At 44.4% G+C, this 24,381-nt stretch overlaps 1 protein-coding gene across 1 annotated transcript; it reads right to left on the reverse strand.

The window, feature by feature from the left end:
• Window positions 1-3,672: 3,672 nt before the first annotated feature.
• Window positions 3,673-21,505, reverse strand: ILKAP (integrin-linked kinase-associated serine/threonine phosphatase). The gene is made up of 11 exons (XM_012648824.1): window positions 21,409-21,505; window positions 20,886-20,936; window positions 17,732-17,854; window positions 16,301-16,427; window positions 14,978-15,084; window positions 14,456-14,549; window positions 14,089-14,176; window positions 12,564-12,685; window positions 6,005-6,124; window positions 4,206-4,287; window positions 3,673-3,953 (listed from the first exon to the last, which is right to left on the reverse strand). Exons 1-11 carry the CDS (start codon window positions 21,503-21,505, stop codon window positions 3,813-3,815), a joined length of 1,152 nt encoding a protein of 383 aa, XP_012504278.1. The 3' UTR covers window positions 3,673-3,812.
• Window positions 21,506-24,381: the final 2,876 nt, after the last annotated feature.

Here is a 24,381-nt window from a genome sequence, read left to right on the forward strand (position 1 = left end):
GAGCAGGGTCTGAACAAGGTCTAGACAGTGTCAGAGTGGCAGTGGCCACATGCAGGAGGAAGCCCACCTGGAACTCTGCCCAGACTGGCCACTGCAGTTCAGCCCAGAAACAGCCACTACAGGCAGGCCTGGGGAGGTGATGTGCAAGCTGGCACTCCCAGAACCGGGGGTGATTTCAGGCCACCATCTTTTAAAAGGGGAAATGCCCTGTCAGGCTGTTATCCTGGAAATGGCCAGCATGCCTGGGAGCACTTGCTTGTCCCCAGCTGCAGACCTGGGCTGTTGGGCAGCTTGCCCAGGCGGCCTCAGCTTCTTTCCCACGGCCCTGCCCCACCTTTTCCACCTCTCCTTGGGTTCTCATGGATGGCAGGCAGGGAGAACCGGTGGGTCGGGCCCCTGCCTGGAGGATCAGCAGTGCAGGGCTGAGGGCCGCCAATGGGAAGTGAGCTGTGTCCCCACTGCTCAGAGGAAACCCAGGCCAGCTGGGGCAACAGCCTTGCTCACCACTTGCCTGTGTCTCCATCTGGGCTCCCTGGTTCTGCCTGCTCCTGCCCTACCTGTGCCTCCGCTGCTGGTGGAGCTCAGGGCACTGCGTGGCCTGCAGTGACCACACAACCCAAGATTCCTGCTGTGGGCCTTGGCACAGCAGCCCCAGGGACCAGAGGGACACTGGACAGCGGATTATGGGTGGGACAGAGTCTGGGCCCCACTTCTACAAGCTGTTTCCACCTCTAAGGTATGCGAGATTAGCACGCAAGTTCCTTTCCAAATAGCAGCATTGCTTTTCCCTCTGTAGATCCCTCCACAGCCAAGGCCCCGTTTGCCCTCCCCAGAGACCAACAGGATCCCTTTTCCCACCCCCTCTGAGGCTCCCACGGCTAGGAACTCACCTACCAGATGAAAGATCTAGAATCTTTGTGGATTAGAGACAGCCAGTCCTGCTGACCCATCACCTGAACAGCTGACAGCTCCTGCTGCATGAGTGGCCTGGCCTGGCCGGGTCCAGCCAGCTCTGGGATGCTCCTTCAAAGCATCTCGCCCACTCGGGTAGCAGTGTGGCTCTGAGTTAGACACGATGCCAGGAAAAAGTGGCCTTGGGAAGGCTGGTCCCAGGCCTGCCATGCTCCCTGTGGCAGTGATGGGCACAGGGGAGGGAGGGCAGTTCCTGTGAGGAGACAGGGCTGTCAGCTGCAGCTTGCTTAAATGTGGCATCCCACATTTTTCCGAAGTGTAGGACTGTCCCGGAGTAGGCAGTGGAGAGGACAAGGCCCTTCCTTAGCCACTACCTCCAGGGCCTGCTACAGCCTGCTGTAAAGAGTTGGCCCCACCCCACAAACAGGCTACAAGGGACCCAGAGCCACAGGACCTCCAGGGCCTGGGGGAGTCAAGCTGGTCTGGCACAGGTGCTCAGGCTTGGGAGCAGAGGCAGTAGCCAGTCACCTTAACCTAGCTGGCCTCTGGATGAGGTGACCACAGCCAGGCCTAAATGACCTGAAGGAGCCCAGCTTCCCCTCCCCCAGGTGCAGTAGTACACACGGACTGGCCATTCTGTGCCCTTGGGCAGGCCTGGCCCGATTCTCAGTAGGACTTGTACCCACCCTACCAGGAAGTGCTGGGCTGGCCTGGGTGCTGCATCCCCACGAGCTCTGATAAGGGGTGGTGTGGCCACACCCTTCTCTGGATTTCACTTTGTATCCAGGGGGCACGGATATGTTAGAGCATTTATCTTTTACCCCTGAAAAAGCCACATAACCACATCTTTCATTTTCTCAACGTGTGTTATATACAGCAATCTATTGAAGTATTTATTATATAATATTACCAGATGGAATGTATTTATATAACTGACTTTATGGGGTGGTTCAAGTACTTAAGAACCTCATGACATGACTACACAGAGTTCTAACAACAAAGGGCAGATGCCAAGAGATGCAATCTTACTCCCGTGGCCCAGGTTCACCAAGGACAGTAAGCAGTGAGCTCTGGAAGGCCAGGTGGAGAGGTGGCCTCCTGCCTCTAGGTGGGGGGCCCCCTTACAGGTGTGGGACAGGGCCTCGCCAGGGAAGCCACAGTGCCAAGCCTTTTCCCGACTGAGGACAGTGGCCCTTACAGACGGATGCCTGGTTTGCTGTAAAATACTTACCAAATAAATTATATTTCCTGATTCTGAGGTGCTGAGGTTTTCTTCCATGATACCACACTGGGACGTCCAGTCCTTGAACAGATTGGAAATCTGGCTCACGACACTCCCTAGGGCAGGGGGCAGCACCAACACCTCTTCCATCAGCTTTTAGTTATGACTTCCACACCACAGACCCGCAGAAGTAACCTAAGGTTAGCATGAAATGTTCACTGCTGAGGTCCCTATGGCATGGACGCCAAATTCCACTAACTGACGGGGTGATAAGACCGTGTGTGTGTTGGGTGGGAGCCAGTGAACATTACAAAACAGATCTGAAAAGGCAAAGTTTTAGAATCTTACATCATCCTGAGCCAAACATTTACACAGAAGGATCTAAGAACTACTTTACTAAAAAATAATTATAGTAGTAACGATGACATTTTATATATAAACAAGTGGTTGAAAAGTATGTTAAAGTCTGTTACTCTTTTTTTTTTTTTTTGAGACAGAGTCTCACTCTATTGCCTGGGCTAGAGTGCCGTGGCATCAGCCTAGCTCACAGCAACCTCCAACTCCTGGGCTCAAGCGATCCTCCTGCCTCAGTCTCCCAGGTAGCTGGGCCTATAGGCACACGCCACCATGCCCGGCTAATTTTTTTCTATTTTTAGTTGTCTGGCTAATTTCTTTCTATTTTTAGTAGAGACGGGGTCTCGCTCTTGCTCAGGCTGGTCTTGAACCCCTGAGCTCAAACGATACTCCTGCCTCAGCCTCCCAGAGTGCTAGGATTACAGGCGTGAGCCACCACGCCCGGCCTTAACGTCTGTTATTCTGAGTAGGCTGATCATGCATTCTTTTTATCCTTTTAACATCTTTCACAGAAGGGTCCCCTTTAAAGTGTTAAGTAAAGATCAAACTGCAGTCCAGCACGGAGCCAACTGCTCACACATTCCTAATGTGGGTGGGAAGGAGAATTTCAGAGGCTGTGCCGAGTGTCAGCTTGACTGCTCAAACCAGTAAGGTGCAACCTTTTGCACCAGGGGATCCAGATCTGAGACCTATTAAACCCAATACTCCACAGAGTCTGTCCATGAGATGGCATCTATCACCAATACAATCAGAATAACGAATTCTGGTCTGGAGGGTCTGACAGGGCGCACAGCCTCCTGAGTAACCTCGTGTAGCAGTCTATTTCCTGGCTAAGCCTAGGCTCTTGTCGGGTACTGTTTTGCAATACTTTTTGTACGGAAAACTGAAAGGAGCTAGAGGGTTCCAAAAGCCCCGGTGCTGGTTCCAGCCTTGTCTCTAACCAGTCATCACCTTGATCTCACTGCAAAACACCACTTCCCCAACCAGGGTGGTCATGAGGGTGAAAGACACGTTAAGATGCCAATGGACTCCAAGAGTTACATGAGCAGCAGCCTGCAGGTCACTGGGAGCCAGTCCAAGTTGCCTATAACAGTTTTAACAAAGAAAGACCCAGAGCACATTCAAAAGCACACAATTAACCTCTGAAGAGTCAAGAGGTGCTCACAGTGCAGTAAGAGAAGAACTAGGAAAAAAAAAAAAAGAAAGAAACCTTTATTTACAACCATGGGAGTCCCACAGGAGTACACAAAACACACAGAATGCGCACACACACAAAATGAACCTTTTGAGTCAATACCATGCGTGCTCCCGCACACACCGCCCCTCAGTGCCCTATCCGCACCACCATCACGGTGACGTTGTCGGCTGATCCCCGCTGCACCGCCTTATTGGCCAGCCTGTTGCAGGCTGCTTCGTAGCGGGCGTCGACAGCGGGCTTCCCTTCTCGGGTCTGGATCTTCTCATCCTGCCGGACAAGAAAGGGGCACGAGTGAATGAGGTGATCCTGCACCTGTCACTCTCCTGAAGTAAGAACTGCTCTGGCCTCCATCAGGACTGGCAGGACAAAATGACCAGTGAGTCCCCTGGGCAGAGTTCACGTTGAAAAGAACACAAGGGCTGCCTCCACGGCAGGGGGACATGGGATCTCAGGACTTCGACCTCTCTAAAAATTAGGGTGCATTTGGAACAACCGGCACCCCCTTGTGAGATTTCTCACCTCAAGGCAGGACAAGATGAAGTTCACGGCTTCTTCTGGGGTGAAGACCTTGAAGAGCCCATCACAGGCCAGCAAAATGAACCTACAACGCCACAAAGAAACATATATGGGTTTTAGCAGAAATCTTTTTAAAATAAAATGTCCTGGAGAGGGAGGTAAAATAAACATCAGGTGTTATGGTAAATGCACAGCAAATTTTTGTCGCCACATGCCTCGCACCATCATTTCCCAAAGATAGAAAGCTGGCGATGATGTAACCTCAGGAAGACATCCTCGAGCAAACTGCACAACTGAGGGCTGTGTGCAAGTCCAAGACCCAAGGAGGGGACAGCTCCTTTGTCTACTTTCTTTTGTTTGAAAGCAGCATGCTCTCCCTTTCAGAATCAACCCCCTCCTCTAGCATGGCCACGGACGTCGTTCTGAACACCAGTGGATTGGGCGTGACAGTTCTAGTTTCCTGGCGCTGCAGGTTGCGGGTGGGGGATGTTTCCCTGCAGCTTTAAGGCAAAACCACCTTTCTTTTCTCACTGTAATACCCCTATCTTTGTTTTCTTCTTTGACTGGACATACATTCAACTAATAGATACTGAACACACGGTCTGTGCTAACAACACAGGGGGGACAAGTCCAAGCAGGCTCGTGTCCCTTCTAGTGTGGTGAGAGTTAGACCCTGAGTAACTCATGACACACCTGTGATTACAACCTGGGAAGGGAAGCTACGCCAGCAAAGCGAAGAGCAGTGGGCAGATGGAGGCCTGGCCGAGTCTGGGAGCAGACGAGACTTTACTGAGGCAGCATCTGGAAAACCAGAGGGGGCTGCTGGAAACACGCCCAAAGGCCCCAGGGTGGGCAAGAACATGGCACGCTGAGGGCAGGCGTAGAGAACAGGGGAACATGGTTCGAGAACAGGCCAAGCAGGCAAGTACAATGCAAGGCGTGTGCTCTTCATCCGCAGCACTGGGACAGGACTCCAAGCCGCACCACGAAAGGACTGCCCCGGCTGCAGCGTCCCTGGCCAACCTCTCTCACCTCCCTCATCAACTCAGTCCTGTGCATCCTGCCTTCCTGAGCTTTCCTCTAGTCTCCTTCCTGCTACCGCCTTGTCTCAGCCCTCACCATCACACCAGGGCCACCGCATCAGGTCCTAATGAGCCTCCCTGGCTCCACGACACAGCTTTTAACAATTACCTGTTGAGGGCCTGCCTGCCGCGAAGCACGGTGCCATGTCTTTAGGCACACAGAACGGAGACAGACAACTACATGGACAGTCTCCTTCTCATTCTGTCTTGGCTCTACTTAAAAACCTCCCACAATTCTCTACCAATTACGAGCTAAAATTCAAACTTCTCAGCATGGAATTGAGGGCCCTTTATGATCTGTCCTCAAAGTACCTACCATCAGCTGCCCATGAGTCCCTCTGTCCTCCAAGCCCTGTCTACCTGTGCGGCATCGCACGTTAACGCCTTAGCGCGTGCTCCCTCTGCCAGGAAAGCCCCTCTTCTCTCTCCACCAGGGACACCCTGCTTCCCTCCCTGTCAAAGCCTCCCAGAGCACTCCACACTCCTATGACAAACTGAACAGCAACTGCCCATTCCCACGTGTGCTCCCCTACCATGGGGGACCCCACTTCAGCAGAAACCACATTCTGTTTACCTCTGCACCCTCAGGGCTTAGCACAATTCTAAGACACTGCTGTCCACCGGCTTCCTCCCAGCAAAGATTGATACAAATTGCATCAAGTCAGGAAGAGAATATAGCCATGTGTATGCACACCTGTACCTTTGGTAAGGTCCTCTTACCTGTCATTGGGGGTCAACTGGCAACGTCTGATGTCTGGCACAGAAGTGACACCACAACGCTTGTACTGCCCGTCCCCAATGGAGCGGGACACCTCCAGGACGCCCAAGACACGCCCATCCCTAAAATGAGGAGAAAAACATTTCCAGGCTCCTTCCGACAGATCATGGGTCCACAGTACTTAGCATCTGGTCTTAAAAGCAGAAAACAGGAGAGTGAAAGATGCAGACTGTGGAGTCCGCATTATCCAGCACTGACATTTCTTCATCTCACATAATATGCAGAGATGTCTAGTCACTAACATTCCTACTGCCCCAGGGGCTCCGCCCAGCACCACAGCCACTGCCCAGCCTAACCTCCCAGTGGACTCCGCGGTTCTCATCACAACGCCTAGGTCCACACTCCGGAGTCGGGCTTGACTGGACTCGGGGCAGGGGCTGGCACCGCATTCTATTTTAAAGCTCCTCAAGTGTTTTGGGATGCAGCCAGGGTTAACGATAACTGGGATGCTTTGCATTTCAATCTAATTTGATTTGGAAAATACCTGAAAGTGACTATTCCTAGATTTTGGAGCACATTTTCTTTACGTTGGGTACAGGTATGACTTAACATTAATATAAACAGTAGTATTCTGCACAGCATTCTATTTTTACCCACCTTATTTTTAGTTAGGGGGACAGAGAAAGAGATGAGGAGGTGACCTATAAATGGGAAGAGACACCTAAGGCACAGTTCTATTGCCAAGGAGAAACTGCGTGGGGAGCCTGTAGCCCCAAATTCTGGACAGTTCTGGTCCAGGCTGTAGGGCTTACTGTGTGCCCTTAGGTAGCTTCAAGCTCCCTGCCCCTCAGGCCCATGCTTAATCCACACTTAACACGTGTGAGAGGGCACCTGGTAGACACCAAAGCTGCGCATGGAGGTTTAGCATCACGACGGGGCACCCAAATCATGCAAGAAGCAGCTCTAGGGCTTCTGTGCAGACAGATGCACATGGTAAGTAATTCTGCCGAGATGCTGTCCCAGGGGCAGAATTTTCAGCCTGGCCCCTGGCCCTTCCCTAGGCCACGCAGTCATGCTCTCATGCTCTCAGTGGCTCATGGTTCCATAACAAAGACGTGTTTTTTTCTTCCTCACAAACTTCTGCTGCCATCTGTAAAAAGCTGAGCAATCTTCTGGGATACAAATTGTTAAAGCAAACAGCAAGAGGAACCACAAAGTGCACAGGCCCAAAGCCGAGATGGGTGTGGGGGCACTCAGCCTTAAGAGCACCCGTTGAGGAAGCAGCTCAAGGTTGAAGTACTAATGAGAAGCCAACAAAGTGCCTCTTCTGTGACCAAGCGACTGAGTACCTGGTGTGCCCCACGCCCAATCCCAGTCATAAACCTGTTGTGTTTCAACCAAATTAAGAGTGCAATGACAGCCTGTGCAATAGCAGGTCCCATGAGACTGAGTCACTACCAGCAACTTCTGATACAGCACAACTCAGTACAGAAAACATGGAAAAACTCCTCAGTATGACTGAGAAAAATGTGAGCAGCAAAAGAGCTGCCATTTCTCGTTCTTCTTTACTGAGCAAATTTCCACACACAGAGTGAGACTCTTACACTCAACTACTGGAGTAACAGGTGGAAGCACCAATGGACAGAATTATGGATCCAGGAAAAGCCACTTATATTTCAGAAAACATTTTGGTAAAATTATGGCAAGCCAGCCTGGCACTCCGCCTATGCACAAAGCGACGTCCTATACAGGATGTGTGTGTGCAAACACCGGTCAGCTCAAGAAAGCTCACCAGAGTCCAACTCTGAGATCCTGCATCGCATGAGGGTAAAGCTACACCACTTATACTTGGTGGGCAGCTGGTAAAGTTCAGAAGGACCATTCCCAACTAGGGTGGTCCACTCAGCTCCAGGGACCCCAGAGGCTTCATACTGCCCGGTCTGCTTTACCCGTTTTACCAGAACTCTAATGCGTACTCTGTGCGTGTCTGTCTCTTGGACTCTCTGCACCACTCTGGACAAAGCAGAAAGAACAGCAGGTTCTCCCCAAAAAAACTGCTAAAAAGTTCCCTTTCCTTCCTCTACCCCTCAAAGTTTTCCCCTCCATAATTATTACTACAACATTCCATCCTGGAGTGGCTTTTTTAGTCTCAACCTACCACGCCAATCTGCCTGTCCTCTGGTACCAGCCCTCACTGGGACTGGCCTCCCACCCTTAAGCACATCCAACTTTCGCTTTATGCTGCTTTATTTCTCTTCTGTCTTGCATGAGCCAACCAGAGAACTGTTTTCCTATTAATGGGCAAGCTGCTCAACAGTCCTCAGACCTTAGCTACGTTTGTTGCTATTTTCTGTTCCAGTTCTTCCAGTTCTTTCTTCACAATCAGACAGACCCCGAGACTTCCTACTACGTGTGGGTTTAAGCTAATCTGGCTGCTAAGAGATGCTGGAGACTGCTTGGACTTCTGTTCCTTTAGCACAGCAGAGCAGGGACACAGTGGTGTGGATAAGGGGGCTGTCCACAACCGACGTCTGCAAAGCTGAGGGTGGGAGGTGGAAGCTCTGTCTCCTGACCATCCAAAGAATGGCAGACACCCAAATCCAGTGTATTAACATGATGGGTGCTACAGAGATAACCAAAGGTACAATTCCAGAACTGTTCCTTTTACTTCTGAGAGATTTACACTTGACCAAGTTTTAAGGATGTATTTAAATCTAAATGCTATCTGTAAACTTCCCCTCATCTGTTCAGATGCTTTCCTTGTGAAATGAAAACAAAATTGTCTTTACCTACTCAGAGAAATTCACTGCTACTAAACTTCAGTGTAAAATTCACTGCTACTAAACTTCAGTGTAAGAAAGAAAAAGTAAGAATACATATACAGATTAACTTATTTTTGTAAGAAACATTGGAAAGAATCAAGAAATAGGGTGAAGGGGGCAGAGATGAAAGCATGACATCTCTAAACATGTCTTTTTACTCAATTTTGATTTTGAACCATGTAATGGGAGGTTCTCCATTTTTTAACTGTGGTAAAATATACATAAAATTTACAATCTTAACCATTTTTAAGTGTATTAAAATGCACTCATAGTTGTGCAACCATCACCACCATCCAGCTCCAGAACGTTTCCATCTTCCCCACTGAGACTCTGTCTCCATTAAACACCAACCTCCCACCCCTGCTCTAGTCCCTGGCACCCACCATTCACTCTACTTTTGTCTCTGTGAATTTGCCTCCTCTAGGGACCTCATATGAGTGGAATCATATAGTGTTTTTCTTTTTGTTTTGACTTATTTAAGTCCTCAAGGTTCATCCATTTTGTAGCATGTGTCAGAATTTCTCTCCTTTTCGAGGCTACATCATATTCCATTTTATGGATATACCACATTTTGCTTACCCATTCCTCTGTCAATAAACGCTTTGGCTGCTTCCCCTTCTAGCTACTGTGAGTAACGGTGCTGTGAACATGGGTGTACAAACACCTGTGCAAGTCCCTGCTTACAATCCTTTTGGATATATATACCCAGAAGTGGAGCTTCTGGATCAAATGGTAATTCTATGTTTAATGTTTGAGGAACCTCCATACTGTTTTCCACAGTGGCCACACAATTTCACACTCCCCACCAGCAAAGCACAGGGGTTCTAATTTCTCTAGGTAATTTACAAAGGGAAAAAGGCCCTAAAATTTAAAACAAACTGAAACTAGTAATTGTAATAATCAAAGTGGTAACATAGCCACAGGGAAAATAATTATTTCACTTTTGCACACGGTATACTGTGAGAGTACATCTTTAGTGAGGTATATTCTAAGGACAAGAAAACAGCAAGCAGCAGTTAAATTTCATTATTAATGATAATTTTAATACTGTGATTTCAAAACTATTTTGACAAATAAATATACTAACATTATTAGGAACCAAGATTTTCAGCGTAAGAGAAAAGAGCTCCAGATATTAAGCCAAAGAAGTTAAGAGAAAACCCTGTAATGTTAAATTTGAGTAAGAAATAGCAATTGAAGGTCATGATTTAAAATGTGTTGTGTGTTTCCTAGCTCTGTCCTTAAATGGACTTAGAATTAATGACACCCCAGTTGAAATGACCAACCCAAGGACATCGATTTTCACTCTTAAAGATTAACAGAGATGTGTGAAACCAGCACAAGAATCAGCCTGAAGGAGCTCCCACTGGCCATATCTGGGATAAAGTGAACAGCGGAAAACACAACTCTGTGGCTACAATTAACACGCTGAGTAAATAAAGTCCATTGGCACATAGTGACTCACAGGGCAAGGAAGGAGGGGAAGAAATAGAGGTATGGAAGAAAAAACACCAATTTATACAACTGCAAGTACTATCTTACTTTGCAAATTGGTAGATAAAGGAAATATTTAAATATTTACCTTGCTTTTTTAGAAGAAACTATGTTCATCCCCTATTGATGATGAAAAGCCTTTCTTTACAGAATGCCTGCTAATACATGTGGAAGGAATCACAGAATATGAAAATCATCTTTGCCATCCTTAATGAAATAATGAGGATTTAATAAATAACTAAAGGATGCTAAGACCATCGGGTGAAGAAAGGCTGACAGGAACCAGAAAATTCACAAGGAACCACAGTGTCCTTCCCTAGATTGCCCGCTCATTACACCAGGAAATATGAAGCCATCTGGCTGTCACCCCCAGGGATTCAGCACCACTAGTGGTGACACTCTGTGCCTACTGCAGTGAGGGACTATCAAGTATAGAGCAACTCCCATAAAACATTTTTGCTAAAAACATTTAATCTGAATTTAAAGGGGGCTTTATACCTAACTTCCAGATTATAGCAAGTATATAGAAATGATACCATGAAGAAATAGGCAAATTCAGAGCATTGATGACTCTATACAACTGCTGGCCTAAACTGAAACATGGTTACAAGCCTAGTAAAAAATGCAATCCAAGGTAAACATGAATGCTACTGACTGCACCCTGGTTTGAAACAAAGATGCTTTAGGGCTAACTGGGGAAATATGAATACAGACAGATGTTAACCTAATATAACCTAAGGAGGTATTATTGTTTAAGGTGTCAAAATGGTCACTGACTATGTCAAGAACATCCTTATCTCCAGGAGATGCACACTCAACGTATTTAGGGTGTTACGTCTGCAGCTAACTTTCAAATAGTTCAGCCTGATACGTGCAAAGCAATCATGACAAAATGTTCATTGCTGAATCTAAATGATAGATACTGTAATGTTTGTTTTACTATCTTAAAGTTCTTCCTGTATGTTTGAAAATTTTAATAATAAAAGCTGGGTGGAGACCCTGGCCTTAGACAGAAGAGCAGGTCACAACACTGCTCTGCTACTCAGGGACAGAGAGCCACCGCCTGTCTCCTAGCCTCCAGCCCCTCTTCTCTGAAATGAAGGGCTCACCCAAGCCCACACTATCAAATGGTATCTCTAAGGCATCTAAACACTGCTCTGAATTAAGTGGGGACTGGGAAACAGGAAGTAACAGCAACACAACTGGCCTTACTTTCAGCCACGGGACTGTCAATATCAAAATCTTTTCAAAGAGTGTAAGAAAGGGCAGAAGAGGTGAGGCTGACGCTCATATTAGGGCCACATCTTCAGGCATTACCTTCCACAGTGGTCACCAGGACAGTAGTCATAGTGGCAAAATTGAGCAAATAGCATTGCCTGAGGTCTGCTCATGTAAATTGCACTGACCATGAATTAAATCATCTCTTACTGAAACAAGGGCTAAGGGCTCTGACTCCTCCTGCACCACTGGCTAGACTCAGCCTGGAGCAATAGCAGACTTTCCCAAATAAACAGAAGAGAAACTACACTCAGAAGGACAAGTAACTGCAGTCTTACACTGATAGATTACTTCTCTCATCTCCAACAGAAAATAAAATTTTAATGGCCAAACTATATAATGAACCAGAAAATATTTCTAGTCAAATTAATAATGCAATGTCCTTTTACTCTAGGACATTCTCCTAAAGTAAAAACGTAAGCCCTCCTTTAGCTGCTGTGGAGAGATGGCAGATTATAAACCACAGCAGATACGTGATTTTCAAAGATTTGGAGAGAGACGTGAAATGGAATTGCTAAAGACAGAGCCTGTTCTCTGTGTCAGAGAAGTTGTTCCCAGAAGTCCAGGGATAGCACACACTACAAATACGTCCTGTCTTAACTACTTTAGGTTTCCTCTCCGGAGAGTTCACCTAAAACTGTAACTTACTCAGCGTGACAAATGACAGTATTTAAGAAACTTCCTAGGCACAGAGAAAACACTGCAAATTGCAAATGTGAATTTCAGGCAGGTTTTGTCCTTTTTCAAATCTAGGGAGGCATGTTTCTTGTGCACGTATCTCACCCACTTGGACATACATGAAGTCCTACAACAGTCATCCACCTGTGTCACCCATGTCGACTTCAGACGGAGTCTCATCATGCTGAAGACTATCTTAACGTGGAAGATCTACTCCTTGATGGTCTCAGGGCCACTTTTACAGCCAACAGCCCGCCTTCTCTAGAACTTCTATCAGACCCTTGGTTACCTGACATTTCCTCCAGCCTTCTGTATTCTCATTCGTTCTTCATACTGAGTTGGATTATGCTCTTTGCTGAGGCTTAAGGCTGCATGTTTTTGACTCTCCTCATTATAACGACATAAGATTGCCTGGGAAGACGAAGGGTACAACAGTCATGAAATTCAATGAGCCCAGTGCCTAACGTTACCAGTTGAAGAGAAAGGTTAACGATGGAGTTTCCCATTCAGCCTCTTGCTATAAACACACGTTCAGAGAATCAAGCATCAAAGAACTGTCAAAGACACACCAGTCAGGGAGAGACAACCCCGGTTTTGGTCTCAGTCTGGTGTGAACTTTACTAGATGGCCACAGCCAATTGCTCACTCTGGCTGTTGTCACATTTGTGACATGAAAGGGAGGCCCTCAACAAGTATTAAGGCCCCTTTTGGCCTGGAGTCTACAAGGCCAGAGATGTTAAGTCCGCGAGACCACAAGAGGCAAACACAAGGGTGCACGTCTAGCATGCTGGCCAGGTCCTGGGCAGGCGCTCCCCCACCGGTGCCTCCACGTGTTCTCACCTCTGTTTTAGGGAGGAGGACACTGAGACCTGAAGGATAAAGTAACATGCCTGAAGTCATACAGCAGAGTCGGGATTCCAAATCTGGGTCTGACTCCTAAGCCTTTCTTTTCTTTTGCTGATTTTCCTCCTCCTACTTTTGAAGTCACTTGGTCTAAACACATACGTACTAGAGCCAGTCCACTGAAGGATCACCAGAATGTAAAATCCACCAGGCAGGGGCCGTCACCTCCTATGTTCACTCCTGTACCCCTGGAGTTTGGCATCTGTTTGATGAATAACCACTCCAAAATTATCAGGGGTTAGGGTCTGAAGATGCTGCTTAAGCATGTGCAGGGTCACTGTGTCCCTGTGCCGAAGCAGCAAGGAGGCTGGCTGAAAAAGTGGCAATGGACTTGAACATGTGGTCCTGATGCACAGGAAGGGACCGAAGCCCGCCTTCCAAAGCGCTGCCCCTCTAGGCTTCCCATCATTCCCCACAACCGTCACGGGGAACGACACTCTGAGCCTGCTCAGGGGAAGAATGGAACTTCACCTAGTACTTCTCTAGTTACAGCTTTTGAGTTATTCTGAAATGACAATGATTTTGAGAAGTAGTGTTAATATTTTTCATTCCTTACTGTCTGGGGTCAGAGTAATGAAGTAGTATTTAAGTTACTTGCATACTGATTAAATTCTGACCCACGGCATCACACACATAAAAAAGAAACCATGAGAGGAAAAAAGAAACAGAAAGGATCTGGGTTTTAAAGAAGTCTGTTACAGGGCATAAATCTTCCCAGAAAACAAACTATCTCAATAGCTGCTGTTCCCCTATGCGTTCTCTTAAGCAGAACACCCCACAATAGCCCCATAAGAAAAAAGATTTCAACCCAGCCATTATCATTTTAATCTTATTCAACAAAAACTTGGCTAAGGTTTTTTCCCCCCATGAAACACATCGTCATCTAAGTGGGTGGCTCCAGCGCCACATACCCGACTATCTCCGAGGTTGGCAATATAAAGAATGTTGTCTACAGCCAGAACACACGTGGCAGTGGACCCATCCTTCCAGGCAGGCTTCCTGGGGGGAAACACATCAGAAATACAGTCACCAACAGCCTAGCACTTTCAGACTAATTTCCAGAGCTGAATGGGAAGTATCTTATACTTTAAAACAGACCACTTCCTTGACACTTGCTTTTCTTCTCTTTTAGGTTTTGCTAATGGTTAAAAGTTTACTCAGTGCTAGGCACTTTTCAGACGGTAAGCATTAGTGTTAAACCGTATCAGAAGACCTAAAACGTGTTAGGAAAAACACCACACACGGTCCACTTGAAGTTCTTCATGGAGTTATACTTACTGGCTTGAAGCTTGCTTAAGGAACTCTTCATCAGTATGCTTAAAAGTGTCCAAAAGGCATCTCTTCACGGTTTTCTCTACACTGATTACATCTCCTATTATAAAGGGCCAAAAGAAAGCAATGTCTCAATGAGGGAAGAGTATCCTCTTCCCACTGTCATTTTTGTTTTTCCATTTTTTGCTTATCAATTGATTCTGAAGCATGACTAAGAACAATCTCTACATCCTCACCTGTAAGAATGTCATTTGAATTTGGTTTTACTAGTTTCCCAAATGTAATGACAAGACACTCACTGTACCCAAAGACAGCTCACCAAGGTTCCCATCACTTAGAGACATGAGAAGTAGGATACTAAGCCATGCCTGCATGGCTGCTATACCTGGAAGCCTCGGAGTCCACTCCTCTCAGCCCCATTCTTTCAAGAGTCACCAATGATTCTTCGCTAAATCCAAAATGACATATCTGATTCACAGAGCCATGCAGACAGCAAAAACCAAAATAAGTATTAGTTCTCATACTCACCTTTGGGAAATTTCCTGATTAAGTTCTGATGCAAATTCTGTGCGGCAAATTTTGAGGCTCGAATTCCTCCATGTCCATCAAAAACAGCAAAATATGAAACTCGAGTACTGGAAGAATGAATTGACAGCCAATGAAATCCTCACAGCAAAGATCACACTTCTCCATTAAAGCTTTTAAATCTCATCTCAAAGAGTGAACACAGTCAGACAGAGGGGCTGGGCACAGTGGCTCATGCCTGTAATCCCAGCACTTTTGGAGGCTGAGGCGGGAGGATCACTTAAGCCCAGGAGTTCGAGGTTACCATGAGCTATAATCTCACCACTGCACTCTAGCCTGGGCAACAGAGTGAGACCTTGTCTCTAGGGAAAAAAAAAAAATAAGACAGAAGTCACACTTATCCAGTCCACTGTTGCAAATGGGAAAAAAGGCTGTAATATCAACTGAGACAAACATTTAAGCAATTTTCACAGCTTTTAAATTAAATGTTAAAAATCCACACTTATTTCAAAAATCAAGATCTGTTAACTCTGATTTTTCAGTGATGATGAAACTAAAATTCAGAACTTTTGTCCCATTTAAATCAGATTTAGTTTTACACATTAACCAACAGCCACAGGTTATGATCCAAGACAGTCAAAAATACCGTCACACATCGCTTAATGAGGGACATACATTCTGAGAAACAAATAATTAGTTGATTTTGTTGTGTTAACATCATAGAGTGTACTTACACAAACCTAGATGGTATAGCCCACTACACACCTAGGCTATATGGTAGAACCTATTGCTCCTGGGCTACAAACTGTACAGCATGTTAGTGTACTGAACTAGCTCTCCCTGATCACCGTGCACACTCAGTGGCTTCCGACTTAACCTTCTAGGTCCCAGAATAAGAACACTCTCTACCAAAAGCTTAGTTACTGGTGAGGAGTAACACGCCCTGAAGATCCACAGCATGGAGCATCCTTTCCCATTCAGCAAGTTTCTCAACTACATCACTACTGGCATTTTGGGCTGGATGATTCTTTGTCATGGAGCTAGGGTGTGCTTGTAAGGATGTTTAGCAGCATCCCTGGCCTCTACCCACCAGATGCCAGTTACAACCTCCTCCCCCAACTGTGACAAGGAAAATGTTCCCAGACAATGACAAATGTCCCCTGGAGGGCAAAATCAACCCCAGCTAAGAACCACTGATGCAGAACCAAGCAACTCAAGTGACACGTCAGTCTTTCTAGTAAATACTAACTGGACACAGTCCAATACTCCAGTCAAAACGGAGAAGAGTTTGATGCCGACTGGGCTCCCTGGAGCGCAGATACTCACATGAGGGAAGATGGGGGCCGACACTCCTCGGTAATGTCATTCAAGATGACATGGGCGTCTTGCATCTCCTCCCTCTCACCCTTCCGCTCAGCCACATAGCCTTTCAGACCAAAGATCACCGAAGAAGCTAAGGAAAAAAAGAACAAAAAAGACAATACAAAACCGTGCTTGACCCTCTGGAAGCCCTAGTCCCAGAGCAAATGAGAAGAAACTATGGCTGTTTTACTCAGCAATGTCCTATTTGTGCAAACAAATAAGAAATATCCCTCAATGCACCTCCCCAGTTGCAAGTCTGTAACTAAAATCAGAGCACTGTTGGAAAGGCTGGGTCCTGAGAGGCTGGACAGTGGGGCAGAGATATGAGAGAACAGTCAGCGAGCACAGAACAACTCCGTGTGGGGCGTAAGTCAAGGCACCAGGGCGAGGGAAGTGCTGCCATCCCACAGAAGTGGGATTCAAATCAGGGAGGGGATCGTGTGTAAATCTAGTCTTCTGATAATTTAATGAGGACAAAAATTCCTAGTTTAGAGAAAAGCAAGTCAACAGAATTTGTCCCAAATGCCCTGTCAGACTCCCTGAAAATATGTATTTCCATGCTCAAGGCTGGTGAAGAATTTGAACAAATGGTAAGATCAGCTGCTTTTACTTCAACGGAGGAAGAAAAGGACAAAGGAGTCCAGTGCCGGCACAGAGATCTATTTACATTTAATGGCTAGGCTAGTTTAAGCTCCTTTTCTGACACCTAGAGCCAGGTAAATAATAAAACACTTTGCAGAGAGCTGTTCTCTGGGAAGTGACAAGCTGAGCTGTCTTCCCAGCAGAGCTGTGAGCAGGTCTTCTCACGCACCTCCACGTCACCCTACAGCTTTGGCTGAGGGAATCTGCGGCAAAGGCCAGCAGTCTGGTGCAGTAAATGACGATCCACGGCTATTTCACTTTAGTTGATACTTTTAATTCTCTTCCCCACTCACTTTGACAAGTTATAAAACTGACCACAAATTTCAACTGCTTTTTCCAGGCTCAGGGTCTCTCTTGGGAAGCTGCCTACTAAGTAAAGCTAAATTACAGAATTCAAAGTGGTAATCAACAGGCTGTGAACAAAGACTAGAAGTCAGGGAGAGACTGGGCGGTCAATACACTGACCATTCACTGCAGAAGGCTGAGGAAAACCACCTGTACGTAACGCTTGAGGAACAAATGTGGGCTTCCTATCTGACCAAAGGTAAGGTTACAGATGGACATATGTGAAAAGTGAAAGGAGAAAGCAAGCACAGGTAAACTTGGAAATTAGTTTGCAAAAAGGAAACCCTACTTATTTCTTAAATACAGACATAAAAAGAAAGTATTATAATTAGAAAGCTGAGATTGTTTTTGCTCTGGGTTGTTTTAAAATATGAGTCTAATACATTTGTTTTCAAACTGTCTGAAAACCTTTACAAACTTTCTTTTCCACAAGCTCTTCACTGCCATTCTTCTCCTCCTCCTCAGAGGTTTTTCTCTTTGCTCCTTTCCCTTCATTCTTTACCATCTGCGAAATCGACGTAGCAAGAGAACCTGGAAATAAAGTAAAAACCGGATAGAAACACAGCTGTAGACTGTTAGAAAACGTCACCAGCATACCAGGCTTCATCCCAACCCTCAGAGACAGAATGACACTTCAAGCAAAGACTGGCAGACACAGGCAGACCCAGCAGTTGTGACCTCATGGGGAGGGGTAAGGGCGACAGTGCTGCATGCCCACAGTGGAAGAACACAAGTAAGATACAGGCCCTGAGTCAGACTGATCCTGAAAGGATTTGTAAAAGAGGCTTCTCGGTGGTAAAAACAAATGTCTATTTTTAGTTTGTAGCTATACATGATGTTTTACTTTCACAGGCCCTTACTGATAAACAGGGAAATTTCCAAAATCTGTAAACATATGCCGGACAGGTTCGAAAAAGTTAACAAGTGACCAAAAAGGCTCAAAATGATATAAACATCAAGCTTTAAGAACTGTAATATATCCATAGGCCTGCTGCAGCCCTTCCCACTTGCAGAGGATGATCCGTCCTCAAAGCCAGAGCTAAGGGAATCTGCAGTGTGTGTGTCTAGAAGAAAAGTCTAGGTTCAAAGAGGTGTGCCCTTAAGGCAAGTTGTTTAACCTTCCAGCCTCAGTTTCGTATCTGTAACGTGATGAAAATACTGTCATCACAGAGGGTTGTTTGAAAATTGATGGAGGCAAAGTATGTAAAACATTTATCACAGTGCCTGCTATATCAACTGTCTAATAACTGGCAGCTGCTGGCCTAATGAATGATTCTAAGTGTTCTCTGCGTTTAGGTATAAAAGTATACAACCATTTATCCAACCTATTCTTTGCCAGACATTTCTGAGTACTGAGGAAAAAGAAGTAAAGAAAACGTCCTGCCTTCAGGAAGAGTCAATTATTTGCACAAGGACATATTTCTGCAACAGTATACATAATACACACATGCCACCCCACATCATAAGGCAAAGTAACAGAAACAGATTCTGTTTCCAACAGAATCTCTCTCAAAAGTTTCTCCATTAATGTTCTACTGCTTACTGTTTGGGTTCCAGTTTTCCCAATGTGCATGTGAAAGTATCTTCATTTCTTTTAAATTCCAAAACACAGAAACCCCATAGCTTCATTATTGACTTCTAAGCAAATTATACTGTAGTCAGAGAATGTGATCTGTATATGAAACAGATTCTTTATTGGGACTTATTTTTATGGCCTAGTACAGTCAATTTTTGTAAATGGTTCCTGCCTGAGAAGAATGTATTGTCTTCTCAAGAAACCTAAAATACTGGATGCAAGATTCTACTTTATTGGACCTTATTTTATGGCCTAGTATAGTCAATTTTTGTAAATGGTTCCTGCCTGAGAAGAATGTATTGTCTTCTCAAGAAACCTAAAATACTGGATGCAAGATTCTATATACATATATTAAAAAAAAAAATCAAGCTTGTTAATAGTGCTATGGAAATCTTCTCAATTGTTACTAGTTTATTGTCTTTTGCCCTATGGATAACTAAGAGATAGCCATGTTGAATCTTAATTTCTTTCAATAAACCCGTTAAGAGCCTTGTTTGCACATATTAACTTTCATTACCATTAAGAGTACGGTCTTTACTGGGAAGGTTTCAAGCTACATTATGAGAATATTGTAGCTTTTTGGTATGGGTCTACAGCCCTGAAAATTTGAGAATTCTCATGTAAGATGATTATAATCTTTTTTCTAAAATATAGGAAATAGGCTAGGCACAGTGGCTCATGCCTGCAATCCTAGCACTTTGGGAGGCTGAGGCGGAGGATCACTTGAGATCAGGAGTTCAAGACCAGCCTGAGCAAGAGCAAGACCCCATCTCTATTAAAAAATAGAAAAATTAGCTGGGTGTGGTAGCATGCACCTATAGTCCTAGCCACTTGGGAGGCTGATGCAGGAGGATCCCTTGAGCCCAGGAGTTTGAGGTTGCAGTGAGCTGTTATGACATCACTGCACTCTAGCCCAGGCAACAGAGTGACTCCTTGTCTCCAAAAAGAAATATAATGAAGTAAAATATAGGAAATAAACTAATTTAATCCATACTTTCCAGGCTGATTCCAATGATTTTATGGTAATGAATTAATGATACAAAACAAACCTACTTGAAAAGCAGCAAGTGTTCTATTTGACAACAAAAGGAAGGTCTCATACCACAAGATAACTGCATATGAAAGAGGATCACCTACATCTCCACTGCCCCCACACCATCCACCCCAACCCCCTCACCAGAGGAATTCCACGTAAGAAATTCTCAGTGAGATGGAATAATAGATTTGTCATTATGACAAGAAGAATCTGCTCTATTCTTCCCTTCTACTTAATTGGGACACAAAAGGAAAAATTAAACATTTTTAGGAGTGCGTAGAGCCAATGCTAATAGGCTTGATACATGTGGGCATGTCAGGAACCCAACAAGACAAATCAGAATGAGAAACTCTGAAATTTTTTTTTAAATGTTAGTATCAAAGTTCAGAGTAAATAACTTTGAACTTTTTTTTTTTTTAAGACAGGGTCTCCTTCTATTGCCCAGGCTAAAGTGCAGTGGTGTCATCATAGGTCAATGTAACCTTAAATTCCTGGGCCCAAGCAATCCTCCTACCTCAGCCTCCCATGTGGCTGGGACTACAGGGGCACGTCACCACAACCAGCTAATATTTTTATTTTTTGTAGAGGTAATGTCTTGTTATGTTGTCCAGGCTGGTCTCAAACACCTGGCCTCAAGCAATTCTCCTACCTCAGCCTCCCAAAGTGCTAGGATTACAGGCATGAGTCACTGTACCTGGCTGAACTCTTAATTCTTAAAGTCAGTTTCAGCAGTTTGAACCCCAAGAAATTAAACATAGATAATCACCAAAAAGGGATGTAGTACTGAAGTATCTAATCTTTATGCATCTACCTGATGGTGCCTATTTGGTGTTAATGAACCTTACCCTGAATTATGACTTAACGTCATCCAACATGTAAATTTCATATAACAGTAAAATACCCTGTACTATTTATATCAGTACCTCGGATTTTTTTCCCCTACCACTTACCTGAATCGGCACTGCTAGCAGGTGGGAGATCATCAAAAAGCAAAGGTCCCCCTGAAACATAGCAGAACACTTAGTGAGCCCACAAAAATATGTATAAGGCTTAAGTTTCAGAATCCATCCCACCAGGATACCTATGTAGGTTATTGAAATAAACTCAAAACTCTCGTGTCAATCCAGCGGCAATTCATACTGCAGTGAATAATATTGAACCTACTTTAAAGTCCTATCATTTCAAAGGAAATAAAAATCTGCCTTAAAAAGTTGAATTTTATTTCAGCTAGTAAAATAAATACTCAAATGAACCAGAGAAAACTGCTCAACATTTTTACGCAGTACTTCTCAGGGCTAGTGACCAGCAGATTTTTCTGCCTTACCTGATGCCATGGATTCAAAACTTAAGACAGTCCAACACCTAAAACATCTGTGTGTTGAAAATGGGGGAAAGGGAAAAAGATTGAGACAACTACAATCCCAGGATGAGTAGAGACGTTGACACACACCTGGGAGAGCCTGAAGACTGTACCTGAGTCAGTACTGCTGGCCGGAGGGAGGTCATCAAAGAGCAGGGATCCTTTCTGAGCTTCTTTCCCTAAAACACAGAAAATCTGTTTAGAGAACATATGGTCAACTTCCAGGGCAGACTGTCAAAGGGGAAATCATGTGGTCTCCCCTGCTCTGAAATAAGTTTGCTATTAGATTCAAATTTTCTCCTTCCTATCAAACAAAATTTATTTTAAAAAATATTTTCTTAACAGCTTTTTAATATGGACATTTGTTTCCAATAGTTACAGTCAACATAAAAGCAATGAATGATGCCCCTACAGGCATTTTAAGGGCCATTGGACATTTTGAGAAAAATAAGTATTTTTCTTGACAATTTCATCATTGAAAGCATCAAACATTTACAAATCTTTCTTTAAAAGAGAATCCTGGCTGGACATGGTGGCTCATGTCTGTAATCCCAGCATTTTGGGAGGCCAAGGAGGGAGGATCGCTGGAGGCCAGGAGTTCAAGACCAGCCTAGGCAACATAGCAAGACCCTATCTCTACATAAAATAAAAAAATTAGCCAGCCATGGTGACATGCACCTTTAGCCCTAGCTACTTGGGAGGCTGAGACAAGAGGATAGCCTGAGCCCAGAATTTCCAGGCTGCAGTAAGCTATGATCACACCACTGCACTTCAGTCTGGGCAGCATAGCCAGACCCTGTCTCCAGAGAGAGAGAATCCCAGGAAGAAAAAAACTGACTCTAGACAAAGAAAGCAGTACTTTATACCTCAAGACAGAACTTCAGAAATGGGGGATCCTTCAAAGATCCACAGGTTTTTAAAAAATCCTATTTCACTGACATTCTACAAGGGAAGAAAATCTGCTGTAATTTGGTATTCCGAGCCCCAGCACAGTGCCTGATTCAATAAACACCTATGGAGAAAATAAGGAGAATCGGATAATCAAAGACTGACAGCCTCAGAAGAAAGCCAGAAAACTTTATCAAAAAATCTTAAGATTTACACTTCAAAAGTGTATGTCTTAAATATCGTATGTCCAATTATCCCTTTCCACATAAAATTTACTTGCCATTTCTTATTCTCCATCTTTTCCCCAAAATTCTATTTAAGCTATTAAGTATTTGACTGGCACACAAGAATACGGGGGAAATAAAGGGCTAAAAATCAAAGTATGTGTGTTCGCCTCCTATAAAGTTCAACACACAGGCTTTATCCCGCCTTGTCTTCCTCAGAGTTCAAGTATAAAAATGTACTCATTTAAAATTCAATTCATTTAAAGAAATTAATTTATATCCCCCAAGAGGTTCATCTGCATCATCTTTTTGCCTCCATGTAGAAAGGAGCTGGGTATCAATTTTCTTCTTTTAAAAACAAAAATTTAAATCAAAATTTATAAACTCCAAGGAAGGAAATTTCTTCAGGGGTCTTTAGGTCAGAAGTACCTAAAATACATAAGAAATTCCCCAGTTAACAAAACTTAACTCTTTTACTTTATACCCCAATGCAAATGGGAAATGTATTTATAATCCTCAGGATGTCCCTAAACAAATTAAGGTATAGCAAATACTTCCATTTTTCTTACAAGTGACATAAGGACTATGGGAAGTTTGCAAGAAGCAGCAGAAGGTATTCAGGATAACCATTTACTCAATGTATTAACCATCTTACAAGAATCCCTAATACTCTAGAGCAAGTCACTGCCAAGAGGAGCCCAAACTACATTGGGTCTCACAAGCAAAATGCCCATTCTCCTAAGAGACGCAACTATGTAGAATGATCCAGAATGATCACACTACAGCCAGGACGGCCAGCCAGGTGTCTTAGGAGAGGAGAGGCGAGGGGACATTCCAGGGAAGAGGCCAATCTAAAGAGCAACCAACCCCTCCACTTGTGCCAGGTCAGGTTTTAACTTTTGAGTTATCCTATCCATCTAAATTGGATCTTTCCATTTCCCCTCTGACAACAAAATGGGGAAAGTCACTTTTTCCCCAGGTAATAATTACATTTCAGTTCTTGCAAAGCATTCCTCACAACACAATTCCTAGTTTAGGACTAGCCTGGCCCCTCTTCTTTGGCTACAACTCGGTTTAAGATAGTACCCAAAACTGAGTACATCCCCAGAGATTGGCCTACCTACCCATGCTGCACAGAATGAGCCTAGCACTTTCTTTCTCACTCTGGAATACTGTAAGAGGTACTTCAATTAATCACAATGAGACCAGCTTAAATTTTGTTGGCAGCAACTGAGAATGGCTTATAAAAATGATAACTAATACTTCCTGCCTGTCAGACCCTATTCTAAGGGTTCTACATATTCTACCTCATTTAATCCTTACAATAATCTTATGAGATAGGTACTATTATTGTTGATATTTACTGATGGAAAAACTGAGGCACTGAGGTCAAATACCTGCCCAAGGTCAGAAAGCCAATGAAAAGTAGAATGGGGATTCAAACCCAGGCAGTATGGTTTCCCTCGCCATGCTCTTGGAGAGGTGCTACACTGCCTCTACACACGGAAACCCTTCTAGAAGCTTCACAAAGATCATCTCAGTTTACCCTTAGATCACCCAGAGGCTCTATCAAATCTCTAGAATAACTTTTCTATCATTGAAAGGATAAAACTTACAAGTTTGCATCTGGATTCCTTAAAAAACAAAATCTGTAAGTCATAGACACTATGTAAGGGAACTTCCAATTAGCCAAAAGAAAATCAAAGTACTGGGGCCTGCAATCATTGAACAAAGTGTGAACTTGACCCAAAATTTTGGAAGATACACCCCAAGTTCCAATGTAAGAAACCTAACAGACTGAAAATGTTTTTTTCATTAATTTCACCTAGAACTTTTTTTTCCAGTTATCCTCATTCTGATGCTAAATCTACTGGAAGTTATATACTATGCTAAGTAAAATACTCTTGAGTTGATCATATTCAGGTTAGCTAAAAGATTGCTATGTACAATAAAGTAACAAAAAGGTTTTATAAT

Source organism: Propithecus coquereli, unplaced genomic scaffold (assembly GCF_000956105.1).
Source record: "Propithecus coquereli isolate 6110/MARCELLA unplaced genomic scaffold, Pcoq_1.0 Scaffold295, whole genome shotgun sequence".
Lineage (NCBI taxonomy): Eukaryota > Metazoa > Chordata > Mammalia > Primates > Indriidae > Propithecus > Propithecus coquereli.

Bases quoted from the DNA above. Each gene is read 5' to 3' on its own strand.
- ILKAP (XM_012648824.1), bottom strand. From the start codon at position 21,505: ATGTTCTCTAAACAGATTTTCTGTGTTTTAGGGAAAGAAGCTCAGAAA. The intron at 15,085-16,300 runs GTGAGTATCTGC...TCATTCTTCCAG, and splicing joins CGGCCCCCATCTTCCCTCAT to TACTCGAGTTTCATATTTTG. The intron at 6,125-12,563 runs GTAACCAAGGGT...TCCTCATTTTAG, and splicing joins AAGGCTGGAGGAAATGTCAG to GGATGGGCGTGTCTTGGGCG.